The sequence below is a fragment of the Homalodisca vitripennis genome, chromosome 4, assembly GCF_021130785.1.
Source record: "Homalodisca vitripennis isolate AUS2020 chromosome 4, UT_GWSS_2.1, whole genome shotgun sequence".
Classification (NCBI taxonomy): Eukaryota; Metazoa; Arthropoda; class Insecta; order Hemiptera; family Cicadellidae; genus Homalodisca; species Homalodisca vitripennis.
In genome coordinates this window covers 20,535,836-20,561,279 of record NC_060210.1, presented here as the reverse complement: position 1 = coordinate 20,561,279, position 25,444 = coordinate 20,535,836, and the positions used below count along the sequence as shown (strand labels likewise).

At 33.9% G+C, this 25,444-nt stretch overlaps 1 protein-coding gene across 5 annotated transcripts in view; it reads left to right on the top strand.

Moving 5' to 3' along the window:
- Positions 1–25,444, top strand: part of LOC124359021 — a 197,808-nt gene that overhangs the window by 152,364 nt on the left and 20,000 nt on the right. For all 5 annotated transcript variants that reach the window (XM_046811368.1, XM_046811367.1, XM_046811366.1 and 2 more), the window contains one exon: positions 24,072–24,352. In XM_046811368.1, coding sequence (XP_046667324.1) covers positions 24,072–24,352 — 281 coding nt within the window. The remainder of the gene's footprint in view (positions 1–24,071; positions 24,353–25,444) is intronic.

Genomic DNA, 25,444 nt, shown 5'->3' with positions numbered 1-25,444 from the left:
AACTCACATGGTTAATAGTTGGTATTAATGTCTAGGCATCTAATCACACCCCTCTCCTTTCTCAATCAGTAATACTGATTTTTATATTTATTTTATTCATACTGTCCCTATTCACCCCAGGGTTGGGGTCAATAGGGACACCTATTTATTTTACATTAAAATGCCTATTGGGTGTTACTATGGAGTGTATAGGGACATTTATTATGTTTTTTTTTAATTCCATTTTAGTTATTAAACATGATTAGATATTCTGTTAACCATTATTTTGTAAACATATTGTCATAAATAAGGATAAATGATTTTGAAAATCGTTGCAAAGTACAAAGTTTTTATTTGTAAAGTAACAAAGTTTTACAGTAGGCTACTTACATTTCAATGGTTTTTAAATAGTCCTATATAAAATAATAAAATTTATGAAGACACACTTTTTACATTTGTTTTGGCCTACTTTAGGGGGTCGGATTCAAAAATATACCGTCCCCTCTGTGAGTGTGGCGGTTTTAAAACTGCCAAAACGTCATCCTTGTTAAATGGGAACTCATCAGGCACATTGGGAAAATAAAAAATATTGTCACATTTACTGGACTGCCGAAGGAATGTCCCAATAAATTCTGCATCTTCGATTCCTAAAACCTTCCCAATAAAAACCTTTACCCCCTTATCATACGTAAATCTCACTTTCACCCAGTCTCCTTCACTGATGCACTCCGCTAAATCTTCAGAACGCTCTTCATCGCTGGAAAAAGTCTGGGAAAATTCAGTTGTTGCATCTCTCTTATCTATGCTGTCATAAGATATTCTACGATGCTTGCCACGGCTCTTGTTGTAATTTACCTGCAACAAACCTGTCTTTGAATAGCAAATGGTTTTTATTGCGATATGTTAAAAAGTCGTATCAGAACAATTTTCTCAATAACTTTGGATACTACATGGAGCAAAGAGATCGGCCAGTAGTTACTGTTTTGTATTGGGTCTCCTTTTTTTGAACTTGGAGTAAACTTTTGCTGACTTTAATTTTGGTAGAAAAACACCTTATGTAAATGATTTGTTGATTATAGCTGTAAGTTGGTATACTAGAAGCTCAATGTATTGCTTTCATCAGTTTAGAGGACATGTCATAAAGCCAGTTGCAGTTTTTGGTTCCAGTGTCATTAGTTGTTTCCATTTCATTTTGAGTTGTCGACCAAAGAACGAAGATGTCATGTATTTTCTGCCTGGAAGGCTGTATAACAGTCACACCATGAAGGAAAAAGGATTTTTCTGGACATTTTCTATCGTTCAGTGAAACAAAAAATCAGTAACATTACGTTTTATGATCTGCAATCTGATCTCTTCTTCAGGTAAATAACCAACCTAATTAGGTCCTAATCCTTCCACCGTCAAAAATAAAATCTGTAGATTCCAATAATGTAGTAAGATTTTTTTGCAATGTCAATTTCATTGCAGAGATTTCACAGACCACCTCTAGGCTATGTTTGTTTCCATCCAAACCAGCTTCACAGCTTTTTTATTTTATCTTTCACAAAAATGTCCAAAGTAGTGAAAATCGCTGAGTTCATAAAACATGTCTAAACCTTAGCAACTGCCACTGAAAAGTAAACAATTTAAAGTAAACTGGTAAATTTTTGTATACTCTAAGACTATGAGTACCAACATATTAAAAAACAATCTTGACAATTGGACTCGCCAAACTCGAAAAACTTAAAAATTCCCGTTACTTTTTGAACACACCTTGTATACAGGGTAATAGTGATAGGTTAAAGTTAAATCTTGAATCCACCAAATCTTCAACGATTCGGATTCGAGAATCTATCGTTACGATTTAACATTTGAAACTAAAGAGATCCGCCATGTCAGTAATTATCGGCTGATCGACAGTACACAAATTACCGATCGCTGCAACGTGTTTTTATTGTAACTGTAATTTTAAAACCTTAAATACATTACCGTAATACGGGGTGAATAGGGACAGTTTTTAAAGTTATTTAACAATATTTTAACACCCAAATGACATCTGACATAACTCACATGGTTAATAGTTGGTATTAATGTCTAGGCATCTAATCACACCCCTCTCCTTTCTCAATCAGTAATACTGATTTTTATATTTATTTTATTCATACTGTCCCTATTCACCCCAGGGTTGGGGTCAATAGGGACACCTATTTATTTTACATTAAAATGCCTATTGGGTGTTACTATGGAGTGTATAGGGACATTTATTATGTTTTTTTTTAATTCCATTTTAGTTATTAAACATGATTAGATATTCTGTTAACCATTATTTTGTAAACATATTGTCATAAATAAGGATAAATGATTTTGAAAATCGTTGCAAAGTACAAAGTTTTTATTTGTAAAGTAACAAAGTTTTACAGTAGGCTACTTACATTTCAATGGTTTTTAAATAGTCCTATATAAAATAATAAAATTTATGAAGACACACTTTTTACATTTGTTTTGGCCTACTTTAGGGGGTCGGATTCAAAAATATACCGTCCCCTCTGTGAGTGTGGCGGTTTTAAAACTGCCAAAACGTCATCCTTGTTAAATGGGAACTCATCAGGCACATTGGGAAAATAAAAAATATTGTCACATTTACTGGACTGCCGAAGGAATGTCCCAATAAATTCTGCATCTTCGATTCCTAAAACCTTCCCAATAAAAACCTTTACCCCCTTATCATACGTAAATCTCACTTTCACCCAGTCTCCTTCACTGATGCACTCCGCTAAATCTTCAGAACGCTCTTCATCGCTGGAAAAAGTCTGGGAAAATTCAGTTGTTGCATCTCTCTTATCTATGCTGTCATAAGATATTCTACGATGCTTGCCACGGCTCTTGTTGTAATTTACCTGCAACAAACCTGTCTTTGAATAGCAAATGGTTTTTATTGCGATATGTTAAAAAGTCGTATCAGAACAATTTTCTCAATAACTTTGGATACTACATGGAGCAAAGAGATCGGCCAGTAGTTACTGTTTTGTATTGGGTCTCCTTTTTTTGAACTTGGAGTAAACTTTTGCTGACTTTAATTTTGGTAGAAAAACACCTTATGTAAATGATTTGTTGATTATAGCTGTAAGTTGGTATACTAGAAGCTCAATGTATTGCTTTCATCAGTTTAGAGGACATGTCATAAAGCCAGTTGCAGTTTTTGGTTCCAGTGTCATTAGTTGTTTCCATTTCATTTTGAGTTGTCGACCAAAGAACGAAGATGTCATGTATTTTCTGCCTGGAAGGCTGTATAACAGTCACACCATGAAGGAAAAAGGATTTTTCTGGACATTTTCTATCGTTCAGTGAAACAAAAAATCAGTAACATTACGTTTTATGATCTGCAATCTGATCTCTTCTTCAGGTAAATAACCAACCTAATTAGGTCCTAATCCTTCCACCGTCAAAAATAAAATCTGTAGATTCCAATAATGTAGTAAGATTTTTTTGCAATGTCAATTTCATTGCAGAGATTTCACAGACCACCTCTAGGCTATGTTTGTTTCCATCCAAACCAGCTTCACAGCTTTTTTATTTTATCTTTCACAAAAATGTCCAAAGTAGTGAAAATCGCTGAGTTCATAAAACATGTCTAAACCTTAGCAACTGCCACTGAAAAGTAAACAATTTAAAGTAAACTGGTAAATTTTTGTATACTCTAAGACTATGAGTACCAACATATTAAAAAACAATCTTGACAATTGGACTCGCCAAACTCGAAAAACTTAAAAATTCCCGTTACTTTTTGAACACACCTTGTATACAGGGTAATAGTGATAGGTTAAAGTTAAATCTTGAATCCACCAAATCTTCAACGATTCGGATTCGAGAATCTATCGTTACGATTTAACATTTGAAACTAAAGAGATCCGCCATGTCAGTAATTATCGGCTGATCGACAGTACACAAATTACCGATCGCTGCAACGTGTTTTTATTGTAACTGTAATTTTAAAACCTTAAATACATTACCGTAATACGGGGTGAATAGGGACAGTTTTTAAAGTTATTTAACAATATTTTAACACCCAAATGACATCTGACATAACTCACATGGTTAATAGTTGGTATTAATGTCTAGGCATCTAATCACACCCCTCTCCTTTCTCAATCAGTAATACTGATTTTTATATTTATTTTATTCATACTGTCCCTATTCACCCCAGGGTTGGGGTCAATAGGGACACCTATTTATTTTACATTAAAATGCCTATTGGGTGTTACTATGGAGTGTATAGGGACATTTATTATGTTTTTTTTTAATTCCATTTTAGTTATTAAACATGATTAGATATTCTGTTAACCATTATTTTGTAAACATATTGTCATAAATAAGGATAAATGATTTTGAAAATCGTTGCAAAGTACAAAGTTTTTATTTGTAAAGTAACAAAGTTTTACAGTAGGCTACTTACATTTCAATGGTTTTTAAATAGTCCTATATAAAATAATAAAATTTATGAAGACACACTTTTTACATTTGTTTTGGCCTACTTTAGGGGGTCGGATTCAAAAATATACCGTCCCCTCTGTGAGTGTGGCGGTTTTAAAACTGCCAAAACGTCATCCTTGTTAAATGGGAACTCATCAGGCACATTGGGAAAATAAAAAATATTGTCACATTTACTGGACTGCCGAAGGAATGTCCCAATAAATTCTGCATCTTCGATTCCTAAAACCTTCCCAATAAAAACCTTTACCCCCTTATCATACGTAAATCTCACTTTCACCCAGTCTCCTTCACTGATGCACTCCGCTAAATCTTCAGAACGCTCTTCATCGCTGGAAAAAGTCTGGGAAAATTCAGTTGTTGCATCTCTCTTATCTATGCTGTCATAAGATATTCTACGATGCTTGCCACGGCTCTTGTTGTAATTTACCTGCAACAAACCTGTCTTTGAATAGCAAATGGTTTTTATTGCGATATGTTAAAAAGTCGTATCAGAACAATTTTCTCAATAACTTTGGATACTACATGGAGCAAAGAGATCGGCCAGTAGTTACTGTTTTGTATTGGGTCTCCTTTTTTTGAACTTGGAGTAAACTTTTGCTGACTTTAATTTTGGTAGAAAAACACCTTATGTAAATGATTTGTTGATTATAGCTGTAAGTTGGTATACTAGAAGCTCAATGTATTGCTTTCATCAGTTTAGAGGACATGTCATAAAGCCAGTTGCAGTTTTTGGTTCCAGTGTCATTAGTTGTTTCCATTTCATTTTGAGTTGTCGACCAAAGAACGAAGATGTCATGTATTTTCTGCCTGGAAGGCTGTATAACAGTCACACCATGAAGGAAAAAGGATTTTTCTGGACATTTTCTATTGTTCAGTGAAACAAAAAATCAGTAACATTACGTTTTATGATCTGCAATCTGATCTCTTCTTCAGGTAAATAACCAACCTAATTAGGTCCTAATCCTTCCACCGTCAAAAATAAAATCTGTAGATTCCAAATAATGTAGTAAGATTTTTTTGCAATGTCAATTTCATTGCAGAGATTTCACAGACCACCTCTAGGCTATGTTTGTTTCCATCCAAACCAGCTTCACAGCTTTTTTATTTTATCTTTCACAAAAATGTCCAAAGTAGTGAAAATCGCTGAGTTCATAAAACATGTCTAAACCTTAGCAACTGCCACTGAAAAGTAAACAATTTAAAGTAAACTGGTAAATTTTTGTATACTCTAAGACTATGAGTACCAACATATTAAAAAACAATCTTGACAATTGGACTCGCCAAACTCGAAAAACTTAAAAATTCCCGTTACTTTTTGAACACACCTTGTATACAGGGTAATAGTGATAGGTTAAAGTTAAATCTTGAATCCACCAAATCTTCAACGATTCGGATTCGAGAATCTATCGTTACGATTTAACATTTGAAACTAAAGAGATCCGCCATGTCAGTAATTATCGGCTGATCGACAGTACACAAATTACCGATCGCTGCAACGTGTTTTTATTGTAACTGTAATTTTAAAACCTTAAATACATTACCGTAATACGGGGTGAATAGGGACAGTTTTTAAAGTTATTTAACAATATTTTAACACCCAAATGACATCTGACATAACTCACATGGTTAATAGTTGGTATTAATGTCTAGGCATCTAATCACACCCCTCTCCTTTCTCAATCAGTAATACTGATTTTTATATTTATTTTATTCATACTGTCCCTATTCACCCCAGGGTTGGGGTCAATAGGGACACCTATTTATTTTACATTAAAATGCCTATTGGGTGTTACTATGGAGTGTATAGGGACATTTATTATGTTTTTTTTTAATTCCATTTTAGTTATTAAACATGATTAGATATTCTGTTAACCATTATTTTGTAAACATATTGTCATAAATAAGGATAAATGATTTTGAAAATCGTTGCAAAGTACAAAGTTTTTATTTGTAAAGTAACAAAGTTTTACAGTAGGCTACTTACATTTCAATGGTTTTTAAATAGTCCTATATAAAATAATAAAATTTATGAAGACACACTTTTTACATTTGTTTTGGCCTACTTTAGGGGGTCGGATTCAAAAATATACCGTCCCCTCTGTGAGTGTGGCGGTTTTAAAACTGCCAAAACGTCATCCTTGTTAAATGGGAACTCATCAGGCACATTGGGAAAATAAAAAATATTGTCACATTTACTGGACTGCCGAAGGAATGTCCCAATAAATTCTGCATCTTCGATTCCTAAAACCTTCCCAATAAAAACCTTTACCCCCTTATCATACGTAAATCTCACTTTCACCCAGTCTCCTTCACTGATGCACTCCGCTAAATCTTCAGAACGCTCTTCATCGCTGGAAAAAGTCTGGGAAAATTCAGTTGTTGCATCTCTCTTATCTATGCTGTCATAAGATATTCTACGATGCTTGCCACGGCTCTTGTTGTAATTTACCTGCAACAAACCTGTCTTTGAATAGCAAATGGTTTTTATTGCGATATGTTAAAAAGTCGTATCAGAACAATTTTCTCAATAACTTTGGATACTACATGGAGCAAAGAGATCGGCCAGTAGTTACTGTTTTGTATTGGGTCTCCTTTTTTTGAACTTGGAGTAAACTTTTGCTGACTTTAATTTTGGTAGAAAAACACCTTATGTAAATGATTTGTTGATTATAGCTGTAAGTTGGTATACTAGAAGCTCAATGTATTGCTTTCATCAGTTTAGAGGACATGTCATAAAGCCAGTTGCAGTTTTTGGTTCCAGTGTCATTAGTTGTTTCCATTTCATTTTGAGTTGTCGACCAAAGAACGAAGATGTCATGTATTTTCTGCCTGGAAGGCTGTATAACAGTCACACCATGAAGGAAAAAGGATTTTTCTGGACATTTTCTATTGTTCAGTGAAACAAAAAATCAGTAACATTACGTTTTATGATCTGCAATCTGATCTCTTCTTCAGGTAAATAACCAACCTAATTAGGTCCTAATCCTTCCACCGTCAAAAATAAAATCTGTAGATTCCAAATAATGTAGTAAGATTTTTTTGCAATGTCAATTTCATTGCAGAGATTTCACAGACCACCTCTAGGCTATGTTTGTTTCCATCCAAACCAGCTTCACAGCTTTTTTATTTTATCTTTCACAAAAATGTCCAAAGTAGTGAAAATCGCTGAGTTCATAAAACATGTCTAAACCTTAGCAACTGCCACTGAAAAGTAAACAATTTAAAGTAAACTGGTAAATTTTTGTATACTCTAAGACTATGAGTACCAACATATTAAAAAACAATCTTGACAATTGGACTCGCCAAACTCGAAAAACTTAAAAATTCCCGTTACTTTTTGAACACACCTTGTATACAGGGTAATAGTGATAGGTTAAAGTTAAATCTTGAATCCACCAAATCTTCAACGATTCGGATTCGAGAATCTATCGTTACGATTTAACATTTGAAACTAAAGAGATCCGCCATGTCAGTAATTATCGGCTGATCGACAGTACACAAATTACCGATCGCTGCAACGTGTTTTTATTGTAACTGTAATTTTAAAACCTTAAATACATTACCGTAATACGGGGTGAATAGGGACAGTTTTTAAAGTTATTTAACAATATTTTAACACCCAAATGACATCTGACATAACTCACATGGTTAATAGTTGGTATTAATGTCTAGGCATCTAATCACACCCCTCTCCTTTCTCAATCAGTAATACTGATTTTTATATTTATTTTATTCATACTGTCCCTATTCACCCCAGGGTTGGGGTCAATAGGGACACCTATTTATTTTACATTAAAATGCCTATTGGGTGTTACTATGGAGTGTATAGGGACATTTATTATGTTTTTTTTTAATTCCATTTTAGTTATTAAACATGATTAGATATTCTGTTAACCATTATTTTGTAAACATATTGTCATAAATAAGGATAAATGATTTTGAAAATCGTTGCAAAGTACAAAGTTTTTATTTGTAAAGTAACAAAGTTTTACAGTAGGCTACTTACATTTCAATGGTTTTTAAATAGTCCTATATAAAATAATAAAATTTATGAAGACACACTTTTTACATTTGTTTTGGCCTACTTTAGGGGGTCGGATTCAAAAATATACCGTCCCCTCTGTGAGTGTGGCGGTTTTAAAACTGCCAAAACGTCATCCTTGTTAAATGGGAACTCATCAGGCACATTGGGAAAATAAAAAATATTGTCACATTTACTGGACTGCCGAAGGAATGTCCCAATAAATTCTGCATCTTCGATTCCTAAAACCTTCCCAATAAAAACCTTTACCCCCTTATCATACGTAAATCTCACTTTCACCCAGTCTCCTTCACTGATGCACTCCGCTAAATCTTCAGAACGCTCTTCATCGCTGGAAAAAGTCTGGGAAAATTCAGTTGTTGCATCTCTCTTATCTATGCTGTCATAAGATATTCTACGATGCTTGCCACGGCTCTTGTTGTAATTTACCTGCAACAAACCTGTCTTTGAATAGCAAATGGTTTTTATTGCGATATGTTAAAAAGTCGTATCAGAACAATTTTCTCAATAACTTTGGATACTACATGGAGCAAAGAGATCGGCCAGTAGTTACTGTTTTGTATTGGGTCTCCTTTTTTTGAACTTGGAGTAAACTTTTGCTGACTTTAATTTTGGTAGAAAAACACCTTATGTAAATGATTTGTTGATTATAGCTGTAAGTTGGTATACTAGAAGCTCAATGTATTGCTTTCATCAGTTTAGAGGACATGTCATAAAGCCAGTTGCAGTTTTTGGTTCCAGTGTCATTAGTTGTTTCCATTTCATTTTGAGTTGTCGACCAAAGAACGAAGATGTCATGTATTTTCTGCCTGGAAGGCTGTATAACAGTCACACCATGAAGGAAAAAGGATTTTTCTGGACATTTTCTATCGTTCAGTGAAACAAAAAATCAGTAACATTACGTTTTATGATCTGCAATCTGATCTCTTCTTCAGGTAAATAACCAACCTAATTAGGTCCTAATCCTTCCACCGTCAAAAATAAAATCTGTAGATTCAAATAATGTAGTAAGATTTTTTTTGCAATGTCAATTTCATTGCAGAGATTTCACAGACCACCTCTAGGCTATGTTTGTTTCCATCCAAACCAGCTTCACAGCTTTTTTATTTTATCTTTCACAAAAATGTCCAAAGTAGTGAAAATCGCTGAGTTCATAAAACATGTCTAAACCTTAGCAACTGCCACTGAAAAGTAAACAATTTAAAGTAAACTGGTAAATTTTTGTATACTCTAAGACTATGAGTACCAACATATTAAAAAACAATCTTGACAATTGGACTCGCCAAACTCGAAAAACTTAAAAATTCCCGTTACTTTTTGAACACACCTTGTATACAGGGTAATAGTGATAGGTTAAAGTTAAATCTTGAATCCACCAAATCTTCAACGATTCGGATTCGAGAATCTATCGTTACGATTTAACATTTGAAACTAAAGAGATCCGCCATGTCAGTAATTATCGGCTGATCGACAGTACACAAATTACCGATCGCTGCAACGTGTTTTTATTGTAACTGTAATTTTAAAACCTTAAATACATTACCGTAATACGGGGTGAATAGGGACAGTTTTTAAAGTTATTTAACAATATTTTAACACCCAAATGACATCTGACATAACTCACATGGTTAATAGTTGGTATTAATGTCTAGGCATCTAATCACACCCCTCTCCTTTCTCAATCAGTAATACTGATTTTTATATTTATTTTATTCATACTGTCCCTATTCACCCCAGGGTTGGGGTCAATAGGGACACCTATTTATTTTACATTAAAATGCCTATTGGGTGTTACTATGGAGTGTATAGGGACATTTATTATGTTTTTTTTTTAATTCCATTTTAGTTATTAAACATGATTAGATATTCTGTTAACCATTATTTTGTAAACATATCGTCATAAATAAGGATAAATGATTTTGAAAATCGTTGCAAAGTACAAAGTTTTTATTTGTAAAGTAACAAAGTTTTACAGTAGGCTACTTACATTTCAATGGTTTTTAAATAGTCCTATATAAAATAATAAAATTTATGAAGACACACTTTTTACATTTGTTTTGGCCTACTTTAGGGGGTCGGATTCAAAAATATACCGTCCCCTCTGTGAGTGTGGCGGTTTTAAAACTGCCAAAACGTCATCCTTGTTAAATGGGAACTCATCAGGCACATTGGGAAAATAAAAAATATTGTCACATTTACTGGACTGTCGAAGGAATGTCCCAATAAATTCTGCATCTTCGATTCCTAAAACCTTCCCAATAAAAACCTTTACCCCCTTATCATACGTAAATCTCACTTTCACCCAGTCTCCTTCACTGATGCACTCCGCTAAATCTTCAGAACGCTCTTCATCGCTGGAAAAAGTCTGGGAAAATTCAGTTGTTGCATCTCTCTTATCTATGCTGTCATAAGATATTCTACGATGCTTGCCACGGCTCTTGTTGTAATTTACCTGCAACAAACCTGTCTTTGAATAGCAAATGGTTTTTATTGCGATATGTTAAAAAGTCGTATCAGAACAATTTTCTCAATAACTTTGGATACTACATGGAGCAAAGAGATCGGCCAGTAGTTACTGTTTTGTATTGGGTCTCCTTTTTTTGAACTTGGAGTAAACTTTTGCTGACTTTAATTTTGGTAGAAAAACACCTTATGTAAATGATTTGTTGATTATAGCTGTAAGTTGGTATACTAGAAGCTCAATGTATTGCTTTCATCAGTTTAGAGGACATGTCATAAAGCCAGTTGCAGTTTTTGGTTCCAGTGTCATTAGTTGTTTCCATTTCATTTTGAGTTGTCGACCAAAGAACGAAGATGTCATGTATTTTCTGCCTGGAAGGCTGTATAACAGTCACACCATGAAGGAAAAAGGATTTTTCTGGACATTTTCTATCGTTCAGTGAAACAAAAAATCAGTAACATTACGTTTTATGATCTGCAATCTGATCTCTTCTTCAGGTAAATAACCAACCTAATTAGGTCCTAATCCTTCCACCGTCAAAAATAAAATCTGTAGATTCAAATAATGTAGTAAGATTTTTTTGCAATGTCAATTTCATTGCAGAGATTTCACAGACCACCTCTAGGCTATGTTTGTTTCCATCCAAACCAGCTTCACAGCTTTTTTATTTTATCTTTCACAAAAATGTCCAAAGTAGTGAAAATCGCTGAGTTCATAAAACATGTCTAAACCTTAGCAACTGCCACTGAAAAGTAAACAATTTAAAGTAAACTGGTAAATTTTTGTATACTCTAAGACTATGAGTACCAACATATTAAAAAACAATCTTGACAATTGGACTCGCCAAACTCGAAAAACTTAAAAATTCCCGTTACTTTTTGAACACACCTTGTATACAGGGTAATAGTGATAGGTTAAAGTTAAATCTTGAATCCACCAAATCTTCAACGATTCGGATTCGAGAATCTATCGTTACGATTTAACATTTGAAACTAAAGAGATCCGCCATGTCAGTAATTATCGGCTGATCGACAGTACACAAATTACCGATCGCTGCAACGTGTTTTTATTGTAACTGTAATTTTAAAACCTTAAATACATTACCGTAATACGGGGTGAATAGGGACAGTTTTTAAAGTTATTTAACAATATTTTAACACCCAAATGACATCTGACATAACTCACATGGTTAATAGTTGGTATTAATGTCTAGGCATCTAATCACACCCCTCTCCTTTCTCAATCAGTAATACTGATTTTTATATTTATTTTATTCATACTGTCCCTATTCACCCCAGGGTTGGGGTCAATAGGGACACCTATTTATTTTACATTAAAATGCCTATTGGGTGTTACTATGGAGTGTATAGGGACATTTATTATGTTTTTTTTTTAATTCCATTTTAGTTATTAAACATGATTAGATATTCTGTTAACCATTATTTTGTAAACATATCGTCATAAATAAGGATAAATGATTTTGAAAATCGTTGCAAAGTACAAAGTTTTTATTTGTAAAGTAACAAAGTTTTACAGTAGGCTACTTACATTTCAATGGTTTTTAAATAGTCCTATATAAAATAATAAAATTTATGAAGACACACTTTTTACATTTGTTTTGGCCTACTTTAGGGGGTCGGATTCAAAAATATACCGTCCCCTCTGTGAGTGTGGCGGTTTTAAAACTGCCAAAACGTCATCCTTGTTAAATGGGAACTCATCAGGCACATTGGGAAAATAAAAAATATTGTCACATTTACTGGACTGTCGAAGGAATGTCCCAATAAATTCTGCATCTTCGATTCCTAAAACCTTCCCAATAAAAACCTTTACCCCCTTATCATACGTAAATCTCACTTTCACCCAGTCTCCTTCACTGATGCACTCCGCTAAATCTTCAGAACGCTCTTCATCGCTGGAAAAAGTCTGGGAAAATTCAGTTGTTGCATCTCTCTTATCTATGCTGTCATAAGATATTCTACGATGCTTGCCACGGCTCTTGTTGTAATTTACCTGCAACAAACCTGTCTTTGAATAGCAAATGGTTTTTATTGCGATATGTTAAAAAGTCGTATCAGAACAATTTTCTCAATAACTTTGGATACTACATGGAGCAAAGAGATCGGCCAGTAGTTACTGTTTTGTATTGGGTCTCCTTTTTTTGAACTTGGAGTAAACTTTTGCTGACTTTAATTTTGGTAGAAAAACACCTTATGTAAATGATTTGTTGATTATAGCTGTAAGTTGGTATACTAGAAGCTCAATGTATTGCTTTCATCAGTTTAGAGGACATGTCATAAAGCCAGTTGCAGTTTTTGGTTCCAGTGTCATTAGTTGTTTCCATTTCATTTTGAGTTGTCGACCAAAGAACGAAGATGTCATGTATTTTCTGCCTGGAAGGCTGTATAACAGTCACACCATGAAGGAAAAAGGATTTTTCTGGACATTTTCTATCGTTCAGTGAAACAAAAAATCAGTAACATTACGTTTTATGATCTGCAATCTGATCTCTTCTTCAGGTAAATAACCAACCTAATTAGGTCCTAATCCTTCCACCGTCAAAAATAAAATCTGTAGATTCAAATAATGTAGTAAGATTTTTTTGCAATGTCAATTTCATTGCAGAGATTTCACAGACCACCTCTAGGCTATGTTTGTTTCCATCCAAACCAGCTTCACAGCTTTTTTATTTTATCTTTCACAAAAATGTCCAAAGTAGTGAAAATCGCTGAGTTCATAAAACATGTCTAAACCTTAGCAACTGCCACTGAAAAGTAAACAATTTAAAGTAAACTGGTAAATTTTTGTATACTCTAAGACTATGAGTACCAACATATTAAAAAACAATCTTGACAATTGGACTCGCCAAACTCGAAAAACTTAAAAATTCCCGTTACTTTTTGAACACACCTTGTATACAGGGTAATAGTGATAGGTTAAAGTTAAATCTTGAATCCACCAAATCTTCAACGATTCGGATTCGAGAATCTATCGTTACGATTTAACATTTGAAACTAAAGAGATCCGCCATGTCAGTAATTATCGGCTGATCGACAGTACACAAATTACCGATCGCTGCAACGTGTTTTTATTGTAACTGTAATTTTAAAACCTTAAATACATTACCGTAATACGGGGTGAATAGGGACAGTTTTTAAAGTTATTTAACAATATTTTAACACCCAAATGACATCTGACATAACTCACATGGTTAATAGTTGGTATTAATGTCTAGGCATCTAATCACACCCCTCTCCTTTCTCAATCAGTAATACTGATTTTTATATTTATTTTATTCATACTGTCCCTATTCACCCCAGGGTTGGGGTCAATAGGGACACCTATTTATTTTACATTAAAATGCCTATTGGGTGTTACTATGGAGTGTATAGGGACATTTATTATGTTTTTTTTTAATTCCATTTTAGTTATTAAACATGATTAGATATTCTGTTAACCATTATTTTGTAAACATATCGTCATAAATAAGGATAAATGATTTTGAAAATCGTTGCAAAGTACAAAGTTTTTATTTGTAAAGTAACAAAGTTTTACAGTAGGCTACTTACATTTCAATGGTTTTTAAATAGTCCTATATAAAATAATAAAATTTATGAAGACACACTTTTTACATTTGTTTTGGCCTACTTTAGGGGGTCGGATTCAAAAATATACCGTCCCCTCTGTGAGTGTGGCGGTTTTAAAACTGCCAAAACGTCATCCTTGTTAAATGGGAACTCATCAGGCACATTGGGAAAATAAAAAATATTGTCACATTTACTGGACTGCCGAAGGAATGTCCCAATAAATTCTGCATCTTCGATTCCTAAAACCTTCCCAATAAAAACCTTTACCCCCTTATCATACGTAAATCTCACTTTCACCCAGTCTCCTTCACTGATGCACTCCGCTAAATCTTCAGAACGCTCTTCATCGCTGGAAAAAGTCTGGGAAAATTCAGTTGTTGCATCTCTCTTATCTATGCTGTCATAAGATATTCTACGATGCTTGCCACGGCTCTTGTTGTAATTTACCTGCAACAAACCTGTCTTTGAATAGCAAATGGTTTTTATTGCGATATGTTAAAAAGTCGTATCAGAACAATTTTCTCAATAACTTTGGATACTACATGGAGCAAAGAGATCGGCCAGTAGTTACTGTTTTGTATTGGGTCTCCTTTTTTTGAACTTGGAGTAAACTTTTGCTGACTTTAATTTTGGTAGAAAAACACCTTATGTAAATGATTTGTTGATTATAGCTGTAAGTTGGTATACTAGAAGCTCAATGTATTGCTTTCATCAGTTTAGAGGACATGTCATAAAGCCAGTTGCAGTTTTTGGTTCCAGTGTCATTAGTTGTTTCCATTTCATTTTGAGTTGTCGACCAAAGAACGAAGATGTCATGTATTTTCTGCCTGGAAGGCTGTATAACAGTCACACCATGAAGGAAAAAGGATTTTTCTGGACATTTTCTATCGTTCAGTGAAACAAAAAATCAGTAACATTACGTTTTATGATCTGCAATCTGATCTCTTCTTCAGGTAAATAACCAACCTAATTAGGTCCTAATCCTTCCACCGTCAAAAATAAAATCTGTAGATTCCAATAATGTAGTAAGATTTTTTTGCAATGTCAATTTCATTGCAGAGATTTCACAGACCACCTCTAGGCTATGTTTGTTTCCATCCAAACCAGCTTCACAGCTTTTTTATTTTATCTTTCACAAAAATGTCCAAAGTAGTGAAAATCGCTGAGTTCATAAAACATGTCTAAACCTTAGCAACTGCCACTGAAAAGTAAACAATTTAAAGTAAACTGGTAAATTTTTGTATACTCTAAGACTATGAGTACCAACATATTAAAAAACAATCTTGACAATTGGACTCGCCAAACTCGAAAAACTTAAAAATTCCCGTTACTTTTTGAACACACCTTGTATACAGGGTAATAGTGATAGGTTAAAGTTAAATCTTGAATCCACCAAATCTTCAACGATTCGGATTCGAGAATCTATCGTTACGATTTAACATTTGAAACTAAAGAGATCCGCCATGTCAGTAATTATCGGCTGATCGACAGTACACAAATTACCGATCGCTGCAACGTGTTTTTATTGTAACTGTAATTTTAAAACCTTAAATACATTACCGTAATACGGGGTGAATAGGGACAGTTTTTAAAGTTATTTAACAATATTTTAACACCCAAATGACATCTGACATAACTCACATGGTTAATAGTTGGTATTAATGTCTAGGCATCTAATCACACCCCTCTCCTTTCTCAATCAGTAATACTGATTTTTATATTTATTTTATTCATACTGTCCCTATTCACCCCAGGGTTGGGGTCAATAGGGACACCTATTTATTTTACATTAAAATGCCTATTGGGTGTTACTATGGAGTGTATAGGGACATTTATTATGTTTTTTTTTTAATTCCATTTTAGTTATTAAACATGATTAGATATTCTGTTAACCATTATTTTGTAAACATATTGTCATAAATAAGGATAAATGATTTTGAAAATCGTTGCAAAGTACAAAGTTTTTATTTGTAAAGTAACAAAGTTTTACAGTAGGCTACTTACATTTCAATGGTTTTTAAATAGTCCTATATAAAATAATAAAATTTATGAAGACACACTTTTTACATTTGTTTTGGCCTACTTTAGGGGGTCGGATTCAAAAATATACCGTCCCCTCTGTGAGTGTGGCGGTTTTAAAACTGCCAAAACGTCATCCTTGTTAAATGGGAACTCATCAGGCACATTGGGAAAATAAAAAATATTGTCACATTTACTGGACTGCCGAAGGAATGTCCCAATAAATTCTGCATCTTCGATTCCTAAAACCTTCCCAATAAAAACCTTTACCCCCTTATCATACGTAAATCTCACTTTCACCCAGTCTCCTTCACTGATGCACTCCGCTAAATCTTCAGAACGCTCTTCATCGCTGGAAAAAGTCTGGGAAAATTCAGTTGTTGCATCTCTCTTATCTATGCTGTCATAAGATATTCTACGATGCTTGCCACGGCTCTTGTTGTAATTTACCTGCAACAAACCTGTCTTTGAATAGCAAATGGTTTTTATTGCGATATGTTAAAAAGTCGTATCAGAACAATTTTCTCAATAACTTTGGATACTACATGGAGCAAAGAGATCGGCCAGTAGTTACTGTTTTGTATTGGGTCTCCTTTTTTTGAACTTGGAGTAAACTTTTGCTGACTTTAATTTTGGTAGAAAAACACCTTATGTAAATGATTTGTTGATTATAGCTGTAAGTTGGTATACTAGAAGCTCAATGTATTGCTTTCATCAGTTTAGAGGACATGTCATAAAGCCAGTTGCAGTTTTTGGTTCCAGTGTCATTAGTTGTTTCCATTTCATTTTGAGTTGTCGACCAAAGAACGAAGATGTCATGTATTTTCTGCCTGGAAGGCTGTATAACAGTCACACCATGAAGGAAAAAGGATTTTTCTGGACATTTTCTATCGTTCAGTGAAACAAAAAATCAGTAACATTACGTTTTATGATCTGCAATCTGATCTCTTCTTCAGGTAAATAACCAACCTAATTAGGTCCTAATCCTTCCACCGTCAAAAATAAAGTCTGTAGATTCCAATAATGTAGTAAGATTTTTTTGCAATGTCAATTTCATTGCAGAGATTTCACAGACCACCTCTAGGCTATGTTTGTTTCCATCCAAACCAGCTTCACAGCTTTTTTATTTTATCTTTCACAAAAATGTCCAAAGTAGTGAAAATCGCTGAGTTCATAAAACATGTCTAAACCTTAGCAACTGCCACTGAAAAGTAAACAATTTAAAGTAAACTGGTAAATTTTTGTATACTCTAAGACTATGAGTACCAACATATTAAAAAACAATCTTGACAATTGGACTCGCCAAACTCGAAAAACTTAAAAATTCCCGTTACTTTTTGAACACACCTTGTATACAGGGTAATAGTGATAGGTTAAAGTTAAATCTTGAATCCACCAAATCTTCAACGATTCGGATTCGAGAATCTATCGTTACGATTTAACATTTGAAACTAAAGAGATCCGCCATGTCAGTAATTATCGGCTGATCGACAGTACACAAATTACCGATCGCTGCAACGTGTTTTTATTGTAACTGTAATTTTAAAACCTTAAATACATTACCGTAATACGGGGTGAATAGGGACAGTTTTTAAAGTTATTTAACAATATTTTAACACCCAAATGACATCTGACATAACTCACATGGTTAATAGTTGGTATTAATGTCTAGGCATCTAATCACACCCCTCTCCTTTCTCAATCAGTAATACTGATTTTTATATTTATTTTATTCATACTGTCCCTATTCACCCCAGGGTTGGGGTCAATAGGGACACCTATTTATTTTACATTAAAATGCCTATTGGGTGTTACTATGGAGTGTATAGGGACATTTATTATGTTTTTTTTTTAATTCCATTTTAGTTATTAAACATGATTAGATATTCTGTTAACCATTATTTTGTAAACATATTGTCATAAATAAGGATAAATGATTTTGAAAATCGTTGCAAAGTACAAAGTTTTTATTTGTAAAGTAACAAAGTTTTACAGTAGGCTACTTACATTTCAATGGTTTTTAAATAGTCCTATATAAAATAATAAAATTTATGAAGACACACTTTTTACATTTGTTTTGGCCTACTTTAGGGGGTCGGATTCAAAAATATACCGTCCCCTCTGTGAGTGTGGCGGTTTTAAAACTGCCAAAACGTCATCCTTGTTAAATGGGAACTCATCAGGCACATTGGGAAAATAAAAAATATTGTCACATTTACTGGACTGCCGAAGGAATGTCCCAATAAATTCTGCATCTTCGATTCCTAAAACCTTCCCAATAAAAACCTTTACCCCCTTATCATACGTAAATCTCACTTTCACCCAGTCTCCTTCACTGATGCACTCCGCTAAATCTTCAGAACGCTCTTCATCGCTGGAAAAAGTCTGGGAAAATTCAGTTGTTGCATCTCTCTTATCTATGCTGTCATAAGATATTCTACGATGCTTGCCACGGCTCTTGTTGTAATTTACCTGCAACAAACCTGTCTTTGAATAGCAAATGGTTTTTATTGCGATATGTTAAAAAGTCGTATCAGAACAATTTTCTCAATAACTTTGGATACTACATGGAGCAAAGAGATCGGCCAGTAGTTACTGTTTTGTATTGGGTCTCCTTTTTTTGAACTTGGAGTAAACTTTTGCTGACTTTAATTTTGGTAGAAAAACACCTTATGTAAATGATTTGTTGATTATAGCTGTAAGTTGGTATACTAGAAGCTCAATGTATTGCTTTCATCAGTTTAGAGGACATGTCATAAAGCCAGTTGCAGTTTTTGGTTCCAGTGTCATTAGTTGTTTCCATTTCATTTTGAGTTGTCGACCAAAGAACGAAGATGTCATGTATTTTCTGCCTGGAAGGCTGTATAACAGTCACACCATGAAGGAAAAAGGATTTTTCTGGACATTTTCTATCGTTCAGTGAAACAAAAAATCAGTAACATTACGTTTTATGATCTGCAATCTGATCTCTTCTTCAGGTAAATAACCAACCTAATTAGGTCCTAATCCTTCCACCGTCAAAAATAAAATCTGTAGATTCCAAATAATGTAGTAAGATTTTTTTGCAATGTCAATTTCATTGCAGAGATTTCACAGACCACCTCTAGGCTATGTTTGTTTCCATCCAAACCAGCTTCACAGCTTTTTTATTTTATCTTTCACAAAAATGTCCAAAGTAGTGAAAATCGCTGAGTTCATAAAACATGTCTAAACCTTAGCAACTGCCACTGAAAAGTAAACAATTTAAAGTAAACTGGTAAATTTTTGTATACTCTAAGACTATGAGTACCAACATATTAAAAAACAATCTTGACAATTGGACTCGCCAAACTCGAAAAACTTAAAAATTCCCGTTACTTTTTGAACACACCTTGTATACAGGGTAATAGTGATAGGTTAAAGTTAAATCTTGAATCCACCAAATCTTCAACGATTCGGATTCGAGAATCTATCGTTACGATTTAACATTTGAAACTAAAGAGATCCGCCATGTCAGTAATTATCGGCTGATCGACAGTACACAAATTACCGATCGCTGCAACGTGTTTTTATTGTAACTGTAATTTTAAAACCTTAAATATATTACCGTAATACGGGGTGAATAGGGACAGTTTTTAAAGTTATTTAACAATATTTTAACACCCAAATGACATTTGACATAACTCACATGGTTTATAGTTGGTATTAATGTCTAGGCATCTAATCACACCCCTCTCCTTTCTCAATCAGTAATACTGATTTTTATATTTATTTTATTCATACTGTCCCTATTCACCCCAGGGTTGGGGTCAATAGGGACACCTATTTATTTTACATTAAAATGACTATTGGGTGTTACTATGGAGTGTATAGGGACATTTATTATGTTTTTTTTTTAATTCCATTTTAGTTATTAAACATGATTAGATATTCTGTTAACCATTATTTTGTAAACATATTGTCATAAATAAGGATAAATGATTTTGAAAATCGTTGCAAAGTACAAAGTTTTTATTTGTAAAGTAACAAAGTTTTACAGTAGGCTACTTACATTTCAATGGTTTTTAAATAGGCCTATATAAAATAATAAAATTTATGAAGACACACTTTTTACATTTGTTTTGGCCTACTTTAGGGGGTCGGATTCAAAAATATACCGTCCCCTCTGTGAGTGTGGCGGTTTTAAAACTGCCAAAACGTCATCCTTGTTAAATGGGAACTCATCAGGCACATTGGGAAAATAAAAAATATTGTCACATTTACTGGACTGCCGAAGGAATGTCCCAATAAATTCTGCATCTTCGATTCCTAAAACCTTCCCAATAAAAACCTTTACCCCCTTATCATACGTAAATCTCACTTTCACCCAGTCTCCTTCACTGATGCACTCCGCTAAATCTTCAGAACGCTCTTCATCGCTCTTTTCCATATCAAAACCTTCTTCATTAGAATCATAATTAGAAAATTCTTGATTGTTTGGTACATCTTCGTTTTCAGATCTTTCATTTTCTGTTTCTTCCTCGTCAGGGTCATCAAAATCTGCAAGAGTGACGCTGCGGCTGCAGAAAAATGTTCAGTTTCTTTTTTCGGCCTACTGCTTGTTTTTCACTCCCATCACTATAACGCATCTCTTTCAAGAAAGTTGTTAAACTGTCATTTACACTAGTGCTGCTATTAGCCTGACTGCCATCAACATCTTCATCCTCACACAGTTCAGGGGGCAGCCGGTTCAACACACGTTTTCGGTTAAGAGGAAAAATTTCTGCCTTGTCAAAACCTGCAATGATGTCTTTCTGTAAGTTAGGCTCTAGTTTTTGTAGGGCTTTCCTCACATGAGATGGAAAATATCTCGTATCAAAGGCATTGCTATTCCTTTCCTGAAATTTTGCTTCTTCCATAACATTACGCCAGCATTTTTTCATGGGACCGAACAGGGCTATATCCAGGGGCTGCGTCAAATGGGTTGAATTAGCCGGCAGAAAAACAAACTGGATGTTGTTTTCTTCACTAAGCCGAATAACAACCGGTGACAAATGTGAACTTAGGTTGTCACCTATTACAACTTTTTTCCCATTTGATCTGCGACAGTACGGGATGACAACTCTCTGAAACCAATCTAAAAATGTGTTTCCGTCAGTCCAACCTGACTTGGTGCGGTTGTAAAATCATCCTGGAGGTCCACCTTGGCACCATAAATCGTACGAGTTAGTGGCTTTATAAATTATGTAAGGAGCCAGCATTTTGCCAGAAGCAGTGGCAGCAAACATCACAGACACATTGCTCTTACTTTGGTTCATAACTCGCTCAGGGTATTTACAACCCCTTTTAAAAATTAGTTTGCGATGGCCTGGGTCATCGGACAACGCAGTCTCATCATAATTGATTATCATATCTGGAGGAACATCTGTAACCATGTCCTTCAACTCATCAAAATAGTCATTGATTACTTTTGGAGATAATTTCGCTCTACTTCTTTCAATGTTTTGGCACATTCTTTGGGACAGAATGGTCTTGTGTCTTGATAAAAACCCATCAGCCCAGTCTGCACCAGGAAAGTTATTTTTAAATTTTGATACATTCTTCCCTTCTCTATCCAAATGATACTTAACAAAACACCGGACATCAAATGTACTCAGAGGATAACCCCATTCACCACACTTAGATAGGCTAGCACTGATTTCTTGCTCTAACTTTGAGTCCAACGCGGTCTGTCCCCCTTTCTTTTTAAAAGTCAACTCTCGTCCACTTCTTGCTTTTTTTGCGTATCGGTGCAGCGCTGATTTTGAGATTTTAAACTGCTCTTCAGCTTTTCTAATAGACATGCCTTTTGCCACGGCATCTAGTGCTCGTTTTATGGCTTCTTCATCAACAGGGCGTCGATGTTTGGCCCTCGGATCTCTTTTATAAGTCCTCGGCATCTGAAATCAAACGACACAGATTAGACTAAGTCTTAAAAATATACTTTAAGACTGCATAAATATCATTATAAAAACATCTAATAAGCAATTTCTTTCATTGAAGGTAACCTACGCAACAAACTATTTTATGTTAGATCACTTGGCTTTGACCACAAACAATGTCCCCATTCACCCCTTTTTTTCTTCGAAGTACGCTTTTTTTTGTTTTATAATTTGTAACATAATAAATTATTATCCTATTTCTACTTATATTACGTTATTTTACTCACCTTGAGGTATTTAAAAAGGCTAGATTATTCTTGTTTCATAGAAACATCAACTTGGTTCACCTCACAACAAACTTTTGAGGTTATGACAAATTCCTAAAAAGTCAACAAAACACAGAAGTTGTAAACATAGAGTAATAAATGTCAACAAAGTTTTTTTCAGACACGTTTTCGTAGGGCATGTTATGGCTTAACTATTGACACTTTGTTTACCACTATTTGATAAAAAATATGTATGTAACAAAATAAAACAAAACTTTTTCCGTTTTTGTCCCTAATCATCTCGCCGTCCCTATTCACCCCGTAATACGATATCTTACTTTTGTAAATAATATTTTCCTTACAGTTAGCATTTTCTATATTTATGTTAGCGCAACTACGCCATTAATCTGCTGTGTTTATTCATGAGCGACAACTGCTTGGTATTACACATATTACTGATTGCGTAAACGTGTTTGAAAACTCATAACCAGGTAAACTAATTCAACAAATTACTGTTTTGAAAATAATATTCTGCTTGCAGTTAATGTTCCATATTTATTTTTCTGCGTGGGTCTGCTGCGTCATTGTATGCAAATTATCTATCGTTAAACGTATTTTTGATATATTTGGTTTATGAAAAGCCATAGATAGATAACATAATCAAGGAACTGTTGTGCTTTTGTAAATAATATTTAACTTACAGTGTTTATTTTCTGTTTTTTTATGCAATGTCAGCAGTTAATTATTTTTGTTTAATTCACAATTTTTGTAGTTGTCTAAATATTTCCTTCATAAAATATATTATGTATATATTTTAATTATTTTAAAATCATAACTAGGAATGGTTTGAAAATTTTCAAAACTTTTAAGATTAAAATATGTTTAAAAAGTAATACAAATTTATGTCAATGTTTTTTGTAGATTGAAAGCATATATTCTGTAAGTCCATATGATAATCCATCAAATTACTATATTTTAATTTGTCAAATTAAAGTAGAAGTTAGGTTCTTAAGAAATATAGCTATCCTTTTACAATAGTATTCTTAGAATACTTTTTTATTATCAGACAGTATTTGGACAAAGAATCATTTCCACCCGATCCCATCCTAACTAAGCTGTGCTCAGTTACTAATTTTAAAGCTATATTTACAGGGTGCATTGTGAAAGCAATGAGTATGGTTATATTGTGACGCGACTATCCATGGCTGCACGTTCGTACGAGTCGGATAATGTGGTGGGAGTTCTGCCCCTCCAAACACGCCCTGTCTCAGTTCGCTCCGAGCGGTAGGAGTGGAAGGACGTGTCTTTGCATAAAGTCTGTTTTTCGATTTTATCACGGCTAATACACCCTGTATCTTTGTTGTGTAGGATCAAACTACTCCGATGCCGGAAGCCAAGACTAAGATCAGCTCATCGAGAGAGTCAACGCCAACACCCGTGTCTGCTCCTGCTCCTGAGAAGTCTAAGAAGAAGAAGAAGAAGAAAGGCAAGTCTGAGAGCACAGAGGTAGTCCCAGAAGTCAGGACGGCCACTCCTGTCAGTGTGGAACCAGAATTGTCGGAGTCGGACTGCTACGGGGGACCATCTGAGTGGAAAGTCGTAATACAGAAAGGGGCAATGAAGCCTGCGTTTACTACACCATTTGTAGTGTGAGTCAGATTTCACTTTTATTCATGCTTTTTGATTCTGTGTATAAACAATTTTACAGAAGATTTCAAAAACAAAGTATAAGTATACTTAACCAAAGGACAGACAAACAGATGTAGATCTTTAGAAGGATTACCGATTTCAGGAAGTGTTTTTCATCTAATAACATTGTTTATTCATTCATTCATCTTTGTAAACACTATGTATGATTATTGATTGTAAGATCTCAACTTTTTTGCTAGAGGATATTGTTTCATGTGTTATGGACAAAAGTAGACTTCCTTGTTGTGCTTGTGAGGCAACACTTCCTTTCAAGCTGAAAAAGTAGTAGTTTTTACACTTGAGAAGCAACCAAACATACCAATCAGGCTTTAACTATCTTACCAGTTTAAAACTTATAAACAATTATATAAAAACCTTTAAAAATCTGAATTTTAAAGGTAAGTTAATTGCCTTTTTCTCATCTTTCTCTATATCTATCATTGATTTAAATTACTATGAAACTGTAGTAAGCATTCTTTTGTCTTCAATTGTTAAGGTTAGGTAACAATATCAGAAAAAGTTCTCCCAACAGAAATTAAAAAAAATGATAGAATCAACAATCAGAAATGAAGTTTAAAAAAATAATAATTAAGTTTACACATAATTAATATTATTGAAACATGCAATAACTTCTATTATTGTACTAAGTTTAACAACGAACAACAATTAATATAGTTTCAGATAATTCAAACTAAAACTATAATAGAAAAGTTTATTAAGTTGAGATTTGTTATGAATTTAGGCTGTTTATTGGAAAGCACAAGATTTTGTGGACTTGCAAGCCTGTTGTTTACTTAACCTAATGACTAGGTTATCAATTTTAACTAGATTTTTTCTTTTTGTAACTCTTAATAATTAAATGTATTTTAAATGAAATCCTAGTAACATTTTAAACAAATTAAAAAATATGTAAATGATCTGGATACAAAGGGTTAATACAAAATATTAAGGAACTGGAATAAACCATTGTATGAAGTCTGGAGCACTAATAATAAATTGTAATAAGTAATAGTAAACACTGATATTGCGTCACTACTATAGGCTTTCTTAGA